This window comes from Gouania willdenowi, chromosome 13 (assembly GCF_900634775.1).
Source record: "Gouania willdenowi chromosome 13, fGouWil2.1, whole genome shotgun sequence".
In the NCBI taxonomy this organism is placed as follows: Eukaryota; Metazoa; Chordata; class Actinopteri; order Blenniiformes; family Gobiesocidae; genus Gouania; species Gouania willdenowi.
Window position 1 is genome coordinate 20496282 of NC_041056.1, and position 19525 is coordinate 20515806.

The window sequence follows — 19525 nt, forward strand, 5'->3', positions numbered from 1 at the left end:
AAGCAGTCTACAAATAAGCAACCAACAGTGTCAAACCATTGTTTGTCTGACACCAAATTAAACAGTTCGACAACTGACTCACCATCCAGCACAAAATACAGGCATAAATCATTTAGCCCCCAATGTCGTCTCAGTACCAACTGATTCTAACCAGACCCCAACCAACGCAGCCGATACCGACCTCAACCACCGGAACAGCCCGAGCCACCCCCCAGCAAAGAGCACCACCAACATTCATCAGGTTGTTTTTTCTCTTCCTACAGTTTTGATTAATCCAGTTTCTGCTTTAACATCCATATTGAGCATTTTTGTTTGAGTGTACCCTCAGAAAAAAATCAAGGTGATCTTTTCAATTTGTATTTGTGAGGTTGGTGTTCTGTTCAAAACACACACAACTTGTTCCATCATAACTTAGATTCATTTGCATGTTAATAGATTATTTTTGTCTGAGTGTTTCTCATTATTTGACACCATGAAAGGAGTCAAGATTTTTCAAGGACATAAGCACTGTCAGTCTTGCAGGCAAAGAATTATGTGCCTTTGTGCTTGTATATGACCATCACCAGCTCTCCCTTTTATCATAACTAAAAGCGAGTTGAGTACAGACAATTCAAACACTATTCCAGCAAGACATTTATTATGAGCCAGAAAGAGCATAGTTACACCATTGTGGGTGCATGGAAAGGTAAAGACAGTGTTGGGTAAGTATGTGTGTATATGGAGTTGAGTGCATGGTAAAAGACACCATTAACGATGCTGATGACAAAGAGGTGAGACCGGTGAGAAAGGAGATCAAAAGGCCATCAATTCTGTCCAGGAAGGCTTGTCTGAAAAGTATGCATGTGTACATCTAACCTTTATTCAAGTGGTGTCATCTCATAACCTGACAAGAGCCAGAGTGATGTGGAGCCCTCCCTCTAACTCGAGTTCTCCACATTGATCTGGGTCTGGCGAATCCTTTTGGAACCAGGGAGGGGCATGAACAGAATGCTTGAAGCTGATTGGGCAAAGCGTCTGTCCACCATGATTTGTTTTAGCCAATCAAACAGTAACAAATGATGACGTCGTCATTGGCATGCGCCGCAGAGACAACAAAAACAAGGCTCCGCTGGTGAAAACTTTCTTTTGGGATAGTAATGTTGCGGTCAATATGTCGTTGAGTGACTTTTGCCGTTTTTGCAACACGAGTATGCGAGTTAAGGACACGTTAACCATCCTCCTGCATTGACATCTTCTAATTTGATTCGGAGCTTTGCTAATAGCGGTAGCCCAGCTAGTTCCTCTCCCCGTCCCTGCCCATGCGGCAGTTTTGCTTTGGCGCATCTACCTTTGTCACACCCGGGTATCTCGCCCTAAACCACAACACTGTCTCACGATTGGTTCGAATCGGTTTGGTCTAGTTTTGAAAGGCAAAGATGGGAACAACACAAAATGGATTCTTGTGTTTGTGAACACCAGGAGAATCCATCTTGCAGGCAAAGTTAGTCATCTCAATACCATGAGAGAATGAGTGAAGGCTTGTAAAGCCCCAAACGAACAAAGCTCAACCACACCACCACTGCCACCAAAAACACAGAACTGAGCAACATTTCCTCAAGCAGTGCCAGATGCAGCCCGGGTGGGTGAGGTGAAGCGGATGGTCCACCCAACAACGCACCCCAACCATCACTCCTACATCTGGAACCCTCAACCCCATCATACCAAACTGAGAAAACCCCAGGAACAAACATTTCTAAACAATTGGAAAAACTAGAAAACCAAGCTTGATGTTCATTGCAATGTAAATAGGTACCGCAGTATTTGGTCCGTACAACAAAATTTAAAACTGCCAATAATACCAACACTATTAGGATAATCTTAACTTAACCATTACCTTACCGATTGTGTCTTGCATCTAGATACATCTGTGAATACTTATTAGGTACCGGCACGTCATCAAATTGATGTTGTAGCTGTAATTTAATCAATAATTGAGCTTATTGATGTTTAACTACCTAATTTTAGGAGACAGTGAAAGTAAAGTGAAGGAGTGAAGGCTTGTAAAGCCCTCAACGAACAAAGCTCAACCACACATTATTGCCTCCAAAAACGCACACGTGAGCCTGAATGGGAATCCACATTTCATCAAGCATTACCTAAGGCAGCTCGAGTGGGTGAAGTAAAGCAGACGGTCTACCCAACACTGCAACAATGCATCCCAACCATCACCCCATACACCTGGAACCCTCAACCCCATCATACCGCACTGAGAACCCTAAACAATTGGAAAAACTTGAAAACTAAGCTTTATGTTCATTGATATGTAAAACCTACCGCAGCAGTGAAACACAATTTAAACTGCCAATAATACCAACACTATTAGGATAATCTTAACTTAACCATTACCTTGCAGATTGTGTTCTGCATCTAGATACTTCTGTGAATACTCAGTAGGTACATCATAAATAATCGAGCTTGTTTTGAGGAGACAGTAAAAGTAAAGTTCAATAGAACACCAGTCTATGATAACCTCCCAGAAGTGCACATCAATAAAAGACAGCATTGACAGGCATTATAATCAATCACCATCAGAGCACATGTGTGATACTCATTGAGTGAAAATGTAAGAGACTGCATGTGTGAGTCACCTGCACTGCAGAGGAAGTGCTACATTTTGCTTCTCTCTTGCATCACTGGATGCAAGACTAGAAGTAGCTACAGTATAGTTGCTGGATTACGGTTATATTTCTGATTTGGGTAGCCAAAAATGGATGAGCAAGCCAGTCAGAAAATATTTAGACAGTTCAAAGATAAAACAGGAAGTTAAACATTGGAGAAACATCAATAAAATAAAAGAATTACATTTTTTTTTTCAACATAAAGGCACATTTTTATGTAAAACTCTCTGTGCACAGTTTCTGTTAGGATATAATGTGAGTACAGCATAGCTAAAACAGACATTTTAATGTTGTTGGGCAAAATGTTAACAGAGGCCACAGCTTTCTTTGCAAATCTCTCGTCCAATTGTTCCGGTTCTCTTTAGATCAGGTGTGGCAAAATCATTTCAGTTCAAGGGCCAAATACAGACCAGTTTGATCCCAAGTGGGCCGCAGGTTTAAGGCGGGAAAACAAACAATTTCCACAATAATGTTCCCAAGCTTGCACTTCCAGTAATAAGTTAAACATAAAGTATGGAAGGCATCAACTATAGCCAAGCAATAAATGACAGGTACTTAAATGTCATTTTATTTTTATTTTTTGTTGACCCATTTTTATTTAATTTGGCAAGATTTTTTCAAATAATTGGAGAAAAATGTCAGGATTTTGAAAAAATCTAACAATTTAGACTATAACCACACGCTTCAACATGGTGGCCATTAGTGTTAACTTTCATATTTTCTATATGTCATTGTCACTCCAAGTATATGTAACATTTAATAATGGATTATCTAAACTCTGAAACAATATTGACATAAAGGAAAAGGCAAAACAAAGATGGTCTTTATACAAAGCTGTAGAAAAATCAGCTGTATCTGCTCTGAGGGCTCCCCGAGGTCTGCGACTCTAGTGAGACGGTGTTTCAGTCTCTCCCTTTGCCTGCAGACTTGGCATCAGTGTCGCAGTAGAGGCTTCCTCATCATCAGAGGCTGCAAAGAGGAGGAAGTGGCTGAGCTAACGTTAGTAAAAGCCAGCTGAGGTCACTGTCTACAGAGAAATATGCCAGAAGAGCGGGCATGTAAGAACAGTGTAGAGGTGTTGAAAAACACAAAACGCAAGTTGACAGAGAACCAACAAGACAGCCAGAGAGCAGATAGATGTGTTAGAAAAATTTAGCTGACAAAAGGATGCAGAGAGGGAGCCATGAAGACACAGCGCAACGTGTTGGAGACATGAACAGGGACAGCACCATTTTATTGTAATGTTTCACAAAAACTGAAAACTATTTTAGCCCAAAAAAAAGTGTTTAAAAAAAGTGTGACATTTAACATTTTTTAAGATTAGGCAGTTGACGTTAGCATACTGATTTGTCTGAATAGCTGACCGTCTTGCTTTCTTGGGACAGAGCATAGAACAGTGGTCACCAACATGGTGCCCGTGGGCACCAGGTAGCTCGCTTGGACCATGTGAGGAGCTCTAGTCACCAATGAGCTCCATCTAAAATCTGATTTACTTTCCAGGATTCAAACTCACAAAGATAAATACATATGACAGATGTAGTTAGCACTTAGTAAAGTTAAATATTGGTGATTGGCATTAAATTAACCATCTTGAAATGTTTCTTTTCACTGAAACATTGTGATAAATGTTTTTAAGTGTTGCAGATCTGATGTATGGTCAGCGGTATGTTATATATAAAATGATGATACATATTTTTTTAAATTAAGAGGGATTTTCTCTACAATTTAATGCATATGAAACAATTGCATAAATTAGGAGAAATAAAGTGCTTGATGCTGAAACCTCAACATTTCCTACCTTTTTATGTTACTGCAAGCCTTCCTTATTATCCTTGCCTCTAATTAAAGTAAAACTGTGAACATTTAGTATTTAAGTAGTGCTTTTCTAACTGGTAAGCCTTCATACTTTTCAGTACCTATGAAGTAGTTCACAGTTGACACTTCACACCCTCTAAAAGGTTGGTGACCCCTACAACCACTACACTCTAAGAAATTGTGAGTGGCAGTTCACCTTTGTGCTGTAATACCTAACTAGACCACCAGGAGTGCTGTTGTTTCTCTCACAGTTATGAAGTAAACTTTATTAGTTTAAAAAAAAAAAAAAAAGTTTGACCACCAGCACTATGCTTACGCAATACAGATTATTTTATGACGTTCAGTTGTCCGGCTGCAGCAACATAATGGATGAAATGCTGAACTTCCAAAGCTCGAGCATCTGCTTCTTGTTTAACTCCAGCCTCAAATTAGTCCTTTTATAGTTGCTTTCCTTAGCATCATTTTGCATGCCCAATTGAATTAGACTGATTGCCTTTACAGGAAGGAGATGGCCACCATAAAAGACTGCAGATGGGTGAAGTGAAATGTAAGCAGAAGTTGCACACAAATCAACTGATTAGCCCCTGTTTGTCCCTGTTCGTAGAAGAAAGAGGCAATAATTAGACCACAGTGCACAGTGGTGTCTGTGAGAAAGCCATTAGAAGAGCCAGGAGCTCAGGTCACTCATAAATGGTTGATCCGAGGTCAGTTTTAAATTTGCCTACAAATGAGAAATTAGTCTAATCTTCCAGCTGGACAAGTGCCATTCTCCCAAGTTGTGCTGTGAGAGCATCTTCAGCTTAATTTTTCTTTGATGGACAAAAAGCCTCTTGGTATGTGTATCTGTATAACTCTCAATGGTGATCAACTAGATTTTGCTTTTTACATTAGCTTAAAGCTTAGAACTGTTAGTTATTTTTAAAATATATTGGATGACCTTTTAGCAAGCCGCTTCAATCATTATTTTACTAACCATATAATTTAGAAATGCAGCAGCTTTAATATAACAAGCAGCAGACTAACAAAAAGGCCAAAAAATATGTGTTTAGAGTGTTATCCACCATTGTTGTTTTGGTTATTTACATCAGCATTGCCTTTTTATGATGATCTATCCAAACGCAGGCTTCAAGTCAGCTCTTTAAGGTCCAAAAATGATTTATATTGCTTACAGTAAGTGGCTATTTTTTAAAAACTGGCTGCATTTTCTTACTGCTGTCGATATTTTCCATCACTAAAGTTACCAATGCAACTATGCAAAAGAAATTTCTTAGTGCACAGGAACCTTCAGCATTTGTATGTCAAGTAATCGGGAGCTTCGTCTTTTTATTGTTGCAAACATTTCCTCATTTCTTCCTTCAGCACTACAGCATACAAGCATACATGCATCGTTTTTGTCAAACAACTCTAGTTGTATTAAAAAAAAATATCTATCTCAATTTCTGATTTATTCTGGATGATAATTATAATTTTAGTAATAATATGATTGTCTTTGTAGAAACACAGTTTTGCCCTAATCTCTAATAGTGAATAGTATACAGTCCAAGGGTATACTACCATGATTGTTGTCACAACAACTGTCCGGTTCTCCATTGCTGAGCTGTCATTGGAAAGAACATTTTCATTCTGGACCAACACGAGCTTGTCAATGTCATTCCAGTAGCCAATCTGAGAAGAAAAAAAACAGGAGATAAAAGCTTGAACTATGTCCAAACAACCTCACTATTTTAATATCCGTAGAAAAAAAAAAGAAAACTCATGTTAAAGAGGATATTGAGCTGTTCTCCAGTGGTTTACCTCTTACATAAATGGAATAACTTTTAATGTTGCTATTGACGATGTAATGTCCAATATGTCCAAGCTGTCATGTGGAGTAGCCCAGGGCTCTGTTCTGGGGCCTGTTTTGTTTTTATTGTATGTGATGCCTCTTGGTCGGTTGATCCGTGGTTTTAAAAATGTGTCTTATCATTTTTATGCTGACGATATCCATTTGTACTGCTCCTTTAATGACTCAGAGTTTCACTTTTTATCTGAGTTCTTAGATTGTATATCCTGTATCAAAAACTGGTTGTCATCAAATTATCTCCATATAAATACAAACAAAACAGAAACTCTGATCAATGCTCCTGATAAAAAAGGTCCCTCTGATTAAAAACTCCCTTGGTGATTTGGGCTCATCTGTTAAAACCAGCATCAGAAACCTTGGGGTTGTGTTTGATCAAGCAATGTCTTTGGAGGGACACTGCCGTCAACTGACTAAAAACTGTTTTTACCACATGAGAAATATCTCTGAAGTGAGGCATTTATTAGCAAAATCAAATCTCGAACTAGTCATACACGTTTATATGATCTCACATTGACTATTGTAATTCTGTTTTCACTTGTTTTAATAACGCAACCCTAAACAGACTCCAGATTGTACAGAATGCCCACATCACCCCCATTCTTTCTACTCTGCAATGGCTTCCAGTCAAATTTCGAATAGACTATAAAATCTTAGTTCTTACGTTCTGAGCGTTACATGGTCAGGCCCCTCAATATATCTCGGACTTGTTGTGCCCCTACACTTCAGTTCAGGGCACAGTCTTCGGTCTTCAGGTCAGGATCTCCTAAAGATCCCAAAAACTAAGTTTAAAACCCGATGGGACCTGGCGTTCCAGGCTGTGGCCACCAGACTCTGGAATAACCTGCACCAGTCTCTCAGGGAGCTCAACTGTGTGGACACTTTTAAGAAGCTGTTGAAGACTTTGCTTTTCAGAAAAAGCTTTTAGTTAACTGGATTTAAAATTTTTATTATCCTTTTATGATGCTGCTCTTATGATATATATATGCACCCATGTTTTATTATGCTCTTATGATGTTGCACTTGTATTAATTTCTCCACTGCTCTGTACAGCACTTTGTGATTTTATCTGCGAAAAGCGCTTTATAAATAAATTACTTAATTACTTACAAATAAGCAGAACAAAAGAAAGAAAGTTTAAATCACTTCATCCATTTTTCCTTTGCGGTCGTAGAATGGATAAAATATTAAGTGTGAGACAAAATAATTTAATAAACACTCATTGCTGTCAAAGGAACGATTGAGATGCTGGAACATTGTGGCTGTATGTTTTATCTAACAAAGACAACAACCAAACCCTTTTTGTAATTATAAAGATAGATTACGTCCAAACTTTTAATACTTCTGTTCACCGAAGTGGCTTAAAAAATGTTCTCCAGGGCTCACTCCAAAAAACTATTATAAAATAAGTGTTGTTCTTACTATAGCAGTATACTGACATTGTTTTTGGCAAGGAATGTATTCATAAAGGTGTTGTTTGTAGAAAAGGATGTTTCATTTCTAATCAAAGAGTAGAGCTTACCTTTCGTGGGCCATTGCTCTTCAGTTCAAACACGTCCATTGTATAATTGATTCTTCGGCCATAGTGGTCAAACTGAATATTCCCAGTTAAGCCTTGTATTCGCACCTAAGTCAGAACAACAGTGTCTGTAAGAACAAAGATATCTGAAAAAAATGCCTGCTGTAAGTTTGCATTTGAAAGTAAAAGTTAGTTATACGGTCCTTCATAACATTAGGGGTTGTAAAACTAAGGGGCATGACGTCCTAACACTTTCTCTTGCTCTAACTCCTCAATAGAGGTAATTTAACTACTGTTCAATGAAGATAGAAAATCATAAAGTGTAAGTCAATGTATAAATCTGAGTAATGTTCCTTCAAAAATTAAAACACTAAAAAAACAAACTAGAAAGGGTTTTTGTGGCTCATAATACTTCACTCTAGTGTCCCTAACTGTGTCCATCATTAGGTGTTTGGCATTTATGTTATTAAAGCTTAACTGAACTCCTACTTTCTCCTGACCTGCCACGAGGAGGGGAATCAAAAAAATGCCTTGATTATGGGCGGGGTTCTTGGAGCAGTTAAAACACGCCCAGTCTATACGATAAAATCTCCAATGAACAATCTATGCGTCTCTATTCACTATTCTCTCAATCCAACCTACTCACCACAGATTGTAGGGCCCACAGGTGCTAGTTTTTATGAAAGGGGCGGGGCTAACAGTTCTTGTTAGTGACGCAAAATGGTCCCAAAAGGTCACTTGATCTTGTTCTCAGCCAATAGCAAAAATCAATTATTGATAGCCAGGTTTCAACCCATAGAGGGCAGTCAACTCTGACATTTCACAACAAAATATGCCAAATTAAAATAGTTTGACTAAAACGTCGAGAGTTGGTCCAGGATCAATCATACCCAAATACATTTATATTCAGCAGAAAAAAGTGGTTTTGGTGTTTAATTACTCTTTAAACATCTGTCCCAACAATCTGTTAATAATGAACTGGTACCGACCTGTTTGAGCGCACGCTCCATGTCTATGCCTTGATTCCAAGGAGCAGCTGGATTGGCCAGACAGTCGCCTGCGTTTCCTCGACGACTGATGTCAATTTTTTGGCGGCGAAGAGTGCGAAAGGCCTCGGCCATCACAAGGACTCCGTCATAGGTTAAAGAGGAGGTATACTGTAGAATGAGGACATTTGGAGAGGTTAAAGTGTGAAAATACCTTACATCGTAAACACTGTGAGATGATTTTCACCATATATTATTCTTTCCAAAAAAAACTGAAAAACGCAAGGAGACACTCTAGAAAATGACGCTAACCCCCAATTTCCACTGGATGCGGCTCCGCTGCGTTACGTCTCCGCTGCGCCACCGGAGCTGATAGGTTTCCACTTAAGTCTGTGTGTTAATTTCAACCGGGTCTGCTGCGGTAGTCCGGTGCCCTACCGCCAGATATACGCAGGGCTTTTTGGCTGACACCGGAGCACGACGCATCAATCAGCACAGAGCAAATTAAGCTAAACGGGAAATTAAGTTTTACTGGTGCAGTTTTATCTCTTCTCTGTTGGCTGTTGCTAAAAAAATATGACAAATCCAGAGTCCAACCTTCTTGTACTCCTTCATGAGGAACACTGATCTGTTTATCTGTTTATTGTTGCGTTTAAAACACATACTTTTAACTGCGTTATCGCGCGATTATTTAAATATTAAGAACTCCTCTGTCTCGTGACGTCACAGTCGTCCAACCGGAGTCCACCAGCGGGGCAAAACCTGATCGGTGCCGTGGTGCAGTATCCAGTGGAAACCCCCATTTACTTAGTTAAATGAAAAGGGATGGGAGGCTAAAGTTTGAACTATTTCTAACTATTGAAATTAGATTACATTTTTCAGTGTTTACTGATTCGTTCCTTCTACTTTCAACTTAGGAAGCTTGAAATCTAATACTCAGTATTTACTTATTAGAACTGAACATCATTTAACACCACAGTAAATGTATCATTGTTTGATCGGTCATTTAACAGTATTATATATATATACTAATAATGGCTTGGATTTATATAACACAGAAACCATTATTCATTCACACCAGTCACTCACATCAGTCATACTAGTGGTGGCAAGCTACAATGTAGCCACAGCTGCCCTGGGGTATACTGACAGAAGCGTGGCTGCGATTTTGCGCTTACGGCCCCTCTGACCACCACCAACATTCATGCACAATTCATACCCATTCATACAAGGCAATGTGGGTAAAGTGCCTTGCCCAAGGACACAACAACAATGACTCGGATAGAGTGGGATATCTATGTATATATATATATATATATATATATATATATATATATACAGTATATATATATACTTTACACAATATATGTAAGTATTTAAATTATAACACAATTTATTAAAATGTTGTTGCACTAAAGTGATTGACTTTGCAAGAAATAGCACTTTAAATAAAATATTTACAGAGTGAGTAAGTGCTTTGAACATACAATGTACGTACTGGTATTCATGATGAAATGTATTCATGAATGCTTTTGAAATGAATAATGTATCATCTTTTATGGGAAAAATGTGTGGCAGTGTGAGAATAGTACGAAGTAGTAAAAACAATCACATTTTTCCCCAAATGGAACTACGGAAAAATTGGCAGTGATCTTAAAGTTTGTTTGTAATATTCATTATAGGTACGGCGCAGCAGGCTGTTACTGCACTTAGCAGTAACCCACTCATCTGGAACACACACAAAAAGAGCACTGCACAGACAGAAGCAGTCAAACACACAGCAGGCTGTCTTCAAGTCACGACGGGAACATGTGGAGAGAGAAAATGGAAGGAAAGCGGTAAGTCCGGGGGAGAGGCTCTGCTGATGCTCTGCACTAGTCTGCAGGTAGTTTCTCTCCTACTGACATTCCCTGATTTGCATCCCAAAATTTGTGTTTTTGGAAAGCTGCACAGCCGTGTCAAATTGCTTTCATCTCAACCCTTAAAAACTAAAGAAGCCTGAAGGCACATGACTAACAGATGATGAATTGGGAATCCAAAAAAAGAAGAAAACAGCAACAGAAATGAGCCAAGAGTGTAGCAAATACCTATTTTCTGTCAGGCAGGGGAAGGACAGAAACACCTTGAGGACACATGGGTGTCAGGAAAACCATTTGAAGAATTCCTGAAATTTCCAAGAACCCTTCGATGGTGAAGCCACTGATTTATGAAATATTAACATATCCAGGGAAATGCATAGTTCCCAACTACACAAGACTATGCTGTAAACACTACATGTCTGTACATTTGTAAATTTGCATTTATACTTAATATTGCACATGACAGTGGTTGGATTATTTGCTCAGTTGATATGTTTCGAGCTTTAATAAGTCGATGTGAAGTCACTTACAGCAGATGGATAAGGAGTAGCAGTGGAGAGAGCAGGAATTGTGTGTAAAGTGGTAGCTACCGACAGAGAAGTGTAATTCCTTGGTCAGAAAGCAATAAAAAGATCTCCCAGCCTTTTTCTGTCTGCTTAAACAACAACAGACTGAAGGATTCAAAGAGGACACAGAAAGTCACTATGCTAGGTGTTCACATTCCACCACTTTTTTTTTTAGCACAAACAACTTTTACATCATAGTATAGTGACAGTTATAACCAAAAAATGACCAATTTTAATGTTGGACATTGACATAGAATCAACAGTCTATTATAGTAATTAATTAAAATAAATGGGTGATTGTTGGTGATTGATGGAAAAAAGGACAATCTGATGTCCTTTGTCTTGTGCCGTGTCAGAGTTGGAGTTAGCTAAATTGAAATGTAAAACAGAAATTAAGCTAATGACATACAGATAATGTCTGATTGATTTTTTTTTTTTTTTTTTAATTCTACCAGTATTTTTGATAAAGCTCAGATATTAGTTTCAAGTCATTTAATACATTTTGCTTAAATTTCGGCCTCAAAAAACATCTCCACAACACATCTCACAATACCAATGGGACATATGCATTAAAAAGCTTCAGAAAGGAGATAGATAAGAGCATATATGTAATCACCGATGCCAAATTGTCAATACATGTTCATCTTTATGCAATTATAGACTAATAATCTTTACATAACTGGTCACAGTGCCCTTTATATTGCCATTTTTTGATTGATGATACAGTTTAAACACTCCAGTGCAGAGGGAAAAGTAGGTGTCCCTATAAGTCAGGCTTTTTACTTTGCATATTATTATAGCAGATTTCGATTTGGCCTGGAGCTACTATTTGGCCCAAGGGTATGTGGAGCTCAGTTATTATATAGAACAAATTAGCCTGTAGCAAAATGGAGACATCTGTCTGCATCAAATGTATCAGATTTTCTGTTACGATAATTAATCACTACGATCTTGCCTATGAACATGACATTTTCAGAGTGTTGGAAACCAATATTGTTTGAATACACTTTGTTACAGCTGTGTATTTTGCACATAATTATGCGTTGGTTTCAATATTGCAGAATGTGTTTACTATGATCCCCTTGGTAGAAATAACATGCACACTGATAAAAAAAAAAAAAAGACCAGTCCTATACCGTTGCACCACAACACCTTGTGAATAACAAGATAACCTGCATGTTTTTTTTTTTTAACCCTGGGAGCACGAAATTCACATTTTCAGCATGATACATTTTTAATGAGTAGGTGGACATATTTCAAGTTATTATATGCATCTGCAACTGGCTGCAGGTCAGTGTATGGCAATTGGATATTTAGTTTAAGACACAATGAAAAAGTAAAAAACCAGAGGAAAAATGAGAACAAACAAGGATATCTGATATTTAATGGAGGAAAAAAAAGCCTTAAAAATATATATTAATTCAATATTTTTGCCTGAGAAATCTATATTTGTTGCAGTAACCTTGAAAGTAAATCACAAAACAGTCATTTTTAATGCTGTTGTAGGCTGAGGTCATGCTCTGATCGTGTATCAAAGCGAATCAAATGCAGTTCTTTACACTTTGAAGGAATCAAATACAGCAGGGCACTGTTAAACTTGATACCCATTTGAAAAAACTAGTAAAATATGCAGGAAAGAATTTTCCCAAAAATGCTAACACCTGGTAAAGTGTCCATAATATAATAAATGCATGTGTGGAAAACAAATATTCTTAAAAGTCATGGTGCGACAAAAGTTAAAAAAAAATTAAAAAAAATAAAATCATAGCTTTAAAGGTGCAGTCTGCTACTCTTATAAAAGTGACTTTTTGTCATATTTGCTAAAGCTGTCACTATGTAAGGGTAGCTTTACATCAAACTAGTAGTAGTCCCCCCTGCTGCTCCTGCTGCACCGCGACAGAGCAAAAAGAACCAATCAGAGCCAGGATTGTGTTTGATGGACTGTCTGACAGCTGTTGCTCACAGGCCCAGGTATTTCAAACATCATGCATCAGATTTATTTATTTGGGGATCATCCTCGAAGTCAAAGATGACTAGTCTTTATATTTAAGTACCTCGTAATGTGCCAAATTACCTTTGGAGGACTTTCTGATCCAGGGTATTCACGCTGATCCAGTTTGTTCCAGCGCTGCATCAGTTTTATAACGATGGGCTTGCTAAAGTCTACGAGCTGAAAACCAGTCACATTGGCTCCGCCATGCATGAATCTCTCCAAAGAAATGTCTTTAAAACCCTAGGAATGAGAGAAATACGTAAAGAGCTATTTAAAATGGTTTAATGCTTACACATATTTGCTTATACGATCCTCTGAATTCTTTCACACTGTCAGCTTCCAGACTATACAGCCTTCATGTATTAAAACAGGTACCAAAGCTGTCAGTATGAATTTATAAAGCATTGCACTTCCTGGTGAAGTGGTGCTTAAAAGGGATCAATTTGGGTTGTGGCCAAAGTTTTAAGTGAGAAATGTGAGGGTTATACTGGGCTGTAGAATGTTAATGGTAAAAACTATACAGCATGACCCGAGCTCATTAAACTGCCTATTTTTTTTTTTTTTTTACAGCCCAAAGCGAACAGCAGACTAAAACAGATTGTTACTGTGACATTGTCAAAAATATTTTTTTCTTCAGAATAATAAAACTAACAAGAAAAAATAGCAGATTGTGGCTTTTTTTTTTTCTTCTCGCCCCTGTGTAAAACGAAAATGAAATCTACAACTTTGAAGGCGGCAAACTGAAGTCGGTTTGCAGAAAGTTTAAGGCAGAATAAATGTAGGTCACAACAGCTCCAAATTATTTAGGCTCAAACTGCCTGAATTCGACACTCTTCATCAAACGCTAGAGCGTACAAAAGCTCAAAACACTCGACATGAAATATTTGTTTAAATAAACACATCTTTAAAAAACGAAAAATGATCAAAAGTGCTTACCAGGTTTGCTATGATGTAATGGTAGCCTTTAACATGTTTCCCCACACTGACAGCCTGGACAAAGAGAAGAAAAAAAAGAGAATTTCAATTGAAACAGTCCCACCTGTGCTGTGAATGTGGTTTATAGGGTTTACAGGGATTCCCTCGTAGTTTCCTTTCTGTAAAAAAAAAAAGTGGGAAATATGTGTCTAATGCAGATTAAAAAAAACAGGGTTCCCTTTGCAATCTATTAGTATTAGTATGTGTCAAACTCAAGGCCAGGGGGCCCTGTCTGGCCTTTTAGAGTATCTCATTCGGCCTGCAGGAGGAAGTGAAAATGATCATATTAAAGACAGGGAAAAGTAGTATTATTGTGTCAGCATAAACTACCAACTAATTCAGTTGTAGACATGCTAACTTTCTTTCCCACAAATGAAATAAAAATTGTGTAAAGAGATGTAGGAGAGTGACTTAGTGATCTTCCTGGTCAGGGTAACTAAGAGTGTCATTTTACACTTTACTTGCTATCGTATTGGACAAAAATAATTAAATGACGGAATTGTAATATCTCTGAAGATACGATAAAACTTTTCACGTTTTTTTCACTCTCAGCCACACATCACAACAGCTGTACTGACACCAACAGATGTACACGCACTCGCACACACACACACACGCATACACACACACACGCATACACACACTGCAGCTGGCGGGAGCCGACAAACAGAGCAGGCCCTGTCTTCCAATGGGGATGATAGCCAGTGCCAGCACTGTGACGGGAGTGTGTCGTTGCTCAGGTCTCTCTTTTAGTTCATTTTGTTCATATATCAGTGCGTGTGTGTATGTGTGTGTGCTTGTACCCCAGGAGCCAATTAAGAAACAGCCTCTAACCCGTGTACATACTGTATGCCCGCATCAGAGCTGCCATTATTGACAAGTCCGTATCGACTGACTGCATGACTGTACAAGTGCATATGTTATCCTGTAGAAATAAACATGTATGTCAGAATGACATAATACAAAAATCTCCCTGTTCTGGTTATCGTGTATGTGTGAAGTCTTTGAACTTGTGTCGAATATGTGCTGGTGTATGATGGAGTTTATCAGATGTGAAGACCGAGGATCAGATGTGATGACAGGTGGCAGAACCAACAGGATGAGACACTCTATCATGAGTCAAAGGGCACAACAGACACACAAGTGCACACGAGCGAATGCACACGCACACACACACACACACACACACTTGAACACACATCTTTCAAACATCAAGCCAGACAGATAATCTAATGAATTTAGACAAGCATAAGGTGTCACTGTGCGTGTACCTTTAATGAACTGTTTGCAGTTACAGTATGTGTGAGTGCACTCTCACTGTTCTGTTTCAGTGGACACAACGGCGTCATTACTGCAATGACAACCGGGTGCAGCTGTTGGGGATGTCACATTTTTCACCTCGCAATATGAACTCCTGGCAAAAGCTCATCCACCCTCCTCCCCTCCCCCACACACAGTGCATCTGGAGCTTTAGCAGAGTGAAACAGGCATTCAACAGCAGTACAATGTTAGCAAACGCTAATCAGATAATATGATAATAATACGTTTTACTACTCTATTCAAATCTTATCAAACCGTCATCGTATTTTACGCTTGTGAGGAGGTAGAAGAGCTAACTACTACACCACTGTGCTAACCTCCTTAGTGTTTTCCTATTGTTCAAAGTTTGTTCATATTGTATTACATTTAAGGCATGAATGCAATATGAACATTTGATTTTTGTCAATAGCAGAGGTGTCAACACTTATATTAGTTCTTGAGACAAAAATGAAGCAATTTCAACTATATTGTGCCTTTGCACTTTGAGGCGTATAAATTATATGTAAAGTATGTAAAGCACTCGTAATATCTGAAGAATAAGTGACAAATATCGGTTCCTGCAGGATCTTCTCTTCAAAATGTCTTGATTTCTTGACAAGTGTTTGTGTAATTTAGGGATTGCTTGTGATAAATAGCAGGATTTTAGAAAATGCATGCTTATATAATGTGTATATGTAATGTTGCTTTTAATAGCAAATTGTTAAACAATTTTATAATTTTTCCAAAATCCTGTAATTTTCCATAATTTATTTCTCCCAAATGAAAAAAAAAATGTTTAAAGAGACGTAGGAGAGTGACTTAGTGATCTCCCTGTGTCCTTATGCTAACAACATTTTACTTGCTATCATACCGGACAAAAATAATTCAATTAAAAAATTGTAATAACTCTGACGAAAAGTTTATTTTTATAATTTATAGAGCCATGATTAAAGACAAAAAACTGAACATGCAAAGGACAAGTCTAAATTTTGGTCAATAGCAGGCGTGTCAAAACTTATTTTATTTATAGGCCAAAAATGAAGCAATTTCAACAATATTGTGGACGCTTATGTACAGTTTTATATGCCATTTGAATAAGTCGGTGAATACAGTAATTGGGTCCCTGGTTGATGTCACCTATAGTGCCATTCGCGATCAGTCGAGAATGTGGAGGCACTGGTATACAGAAGCTGTCTTTTTAAAGTGACTGTGTAATTGCTATTTCTTGTATTTTTGTTGGTGTTTGTTATATTGTGTCCCTCTGTCTTTTTGGACTTTGAGTCCGTAATAAAGTTGAATTGAAAAATATTGTGCCTCAGTTCGCACTTACACGTATATATAAGTATGTAAAGTACTGATAATATCCAACAATAAATGTCAGACATCAGTCCCTGCAGGATTTTCACTTCAAAATGCCTTGATTTCTTTTTTTTTTTTTTTTTTTTAAGGATTTTTTGGGCTCTAGTGGCCTTTATATGACAGTTGCTTGACAGGAGGGGGGTTAGAGAGAGCAGGGAATGACACGCAGGAAAGGGTCCCAGGCCGGGAATCGAACCTGGACCCGCTGCAGGTGAGGAACTATAGCCTCTGTACATGGGGCGGGCGCTCAACCCACTGAGCTACACACCACCCCAAAATGCCTTGATTTCTTGACAAATTTTTGTGTAATTTAGGGCCATTTTATGGGATGGTTAGTGATAAATTGCAGGATTTCAGGAAAAAAAAAATGAGAGTTCTCTGATTTGGATCCTCTAAAAGGCTGGATTTGGGGCCCAGGCTTTAAATTTGACATGCGGCTACTAGTAATCGAGTCAAGATGTTTTACAGTGTTGGTTGGGTTTTCTTTGTTTTTATTTGTTGAACAGTTGTCTGTCAATACCATTAAAACCATTACCTGCTCTAGGATGATCTGTAGTCTCTCAGGCTCCAAGTCAATGACGTACTTTCTCTCCTGTCGTCGATCCAGATCTTCTAAGAGTCTCCGATACGCCGCCTCGTTGAAACTCTCCACACAGATTGCACTCACCTGTACATTTAATACACGCATGAAATGTATGCAAATAACATGAAACATGCACAAATGAGGTCAGGAAAATAACTGCAAGCAAATAAAAAAATACATGTGTTCATGTAGCTGTAAAATCTATATTGCTGTGGATGTGCCTGTGTGTGTGTGCCTGTGTGTGCGCGTAGTTTGTGCCTTGACCTGCCATCCGTTCTGCCCTGCTCTTTCCATAATTGCCTGCAGTATTGCATAACCTGAAAGACAAGAGAGAGAGAGAGAGAGAGAGAGATAGAAAGAGAGAGAGATAGAGAGATATTAGCACACCTGTAAAATGTAATGTAATTTGAGACTCCAGCAACTGTTTTAGGCCTGAGCACCACAAGCTGGCGAAGGGCCTCTTGCTCTCGTAGTGGCCACACTACGAGGGAAGGGGCGGAGCCTATGTGAACGCTACGTACCCGTCAGTGACCAGGGACCCTTGTCATGTCGTAGGCATGCCCCTGCGCTTTCCAAAAACGTATAGATCATGGTACGCAAAAAGGGGGAAACATTGTTAATAGGTTGTATTATTATTCTTTCTTTCTTTCTTTCTTTCTTTCTTTCTTTCTTTCTTTCTTTCTTTCTTTCCCGGTGTCGAAAACAACTCACCTACTTTTCACCCACTGAACCATTATGTAGAGTATCAAAAATTCAAACAAAATCGCAATCGCGCGCTTCTTTAATTTCTGGCTATTTCCGATTTTAAAAATGGAAAAATTTGACGTGCCAGCGCCCCAAGTACGCCAAAAATGCATTACGAGAAAAAAATTAATTCATCGTAGAATCATGAAAATTGACACAGAAGACAAGTAAAATATATTATTTAGACCATGCCAAAAAAACACACACGAAGTCCAGAATCTTTTTACGATCTATTAATTATAACTTAATACAGGGAATGCAACAATTCACTGTAACATAACACAAGGGGCGGAGATAATAACTGTAACATAACACAGAATGCGGAGCTATTAATTGTAACATAACACAAGGAGTGGATCTATTAATTATAACTTAATACAGGGGGTGTAGCAATTAATTGTAACATAACACAAGGGGCGGAGCTATTAACTGTAACATAACACAAGGGGCGGAGCTAAATACTGTAACATTACACAAGGAGCGGAGCTATTAATTGTAACGAAACACAAGGGGCGGAGCTATTAACTGTAACTTAACACAAGGGGCGGAGCTAAATACTGTAACATTACACACGGAGCGGAGCTATACACTGAAACCTAACACAGGGGGTGGAGCTAATAATTGTAACGAAACACAAGGGGCGGAGCTAATAACTGTAACACAGAGGGCGGGCTCAAAGTTGTTGGAGATCATCTAGAGAAGTGGGACATCAAACGTTAGCCGCTGATTTTTGATTACTTTTACGGTGTTTGCAGGGTGGAGCTGTGAATATTGGCCTATTTTTTTTTTTAAATGCTCCCATTTGCACACAAAAAGTCAGATTTGCATCAAATGTGACTCATTTGTTAAACTCCCGGCCCTAAACCAGCTTAATGTGGAAAAACGGACAGTGGCACATTAGCGCCCCCTACAGAGTGAATAGAATTTAATATCAGGGGTGAAAAAAAAAAAATATATATATATATATATATATATATAATTTTTCACAAACTTCTGTTTTGGCCTTGAGATCAAAAAAGTCAATGAGACACATGCTTTATTTTTTATCATGTTATTTTGTATTGAGATACTCTCATTTTGTGTTAATAGGAAATTGGCCAATTCTTGAAAATCGTCAGCTCAAACTTTAACACACTCCTGCTACTACAACTACTACTGCTGCTGCTGCTGATGCTGTTACTACTACTACCACTACTACAACTCCAGCAATGTTCTTGGATGTGTTAGTACAACAACAAAAATCATAAAAATGTCTAAGTTTATATCTCAATAGTACATTTCTGTCTAAACAAATCAATTATAATGCATTGATAGTATAAAATTCACTGTT

General features: G+C 38.3%; 1 protein-coding gene across 9 annotated transcripts in view; it reads right to left on the reverse strand.

Moving 5' to 3' along the window:
* The window catches only part of gria4a (glutamate receptor, ionotropic, AMPA 4a), a 116682-nt gene that overhangs the window by 42341 nt on the left and 54816 nt on the right, over positions 1-19525 (reverse strand). For all 9 annotated transcript variants that reach the window (XM_028465541.1, XM_028465535.1, XM_028465532.1 and 6 more), the window contains exons 4-10: positions 17716-17768; positions 17404-17535; positions 14172-14225; positions 13317-13475; positions 8821-8988; positions 7835-7939; positions 6027-6137 (exon numbers count right to left, since the gene is read on the reverse strand). In XM_028465541.1, coding sequence (XP_028321342.1) covers positions 6027-6137; positions 7835-7939; positions 8821-8988; positions 13317-13475; positions 14172-14225; positions 17404-17535; positions 17716-17768 — 782 coding nt within the window. The remainder of the gene's footprint in view (positions 1-6026; positions 6138-7834; positions 7940-8820; positions 8989-13316; positions 13476-14171; positions 14226-17403; positions 17536-17715; positions 17769-19525) is intronic.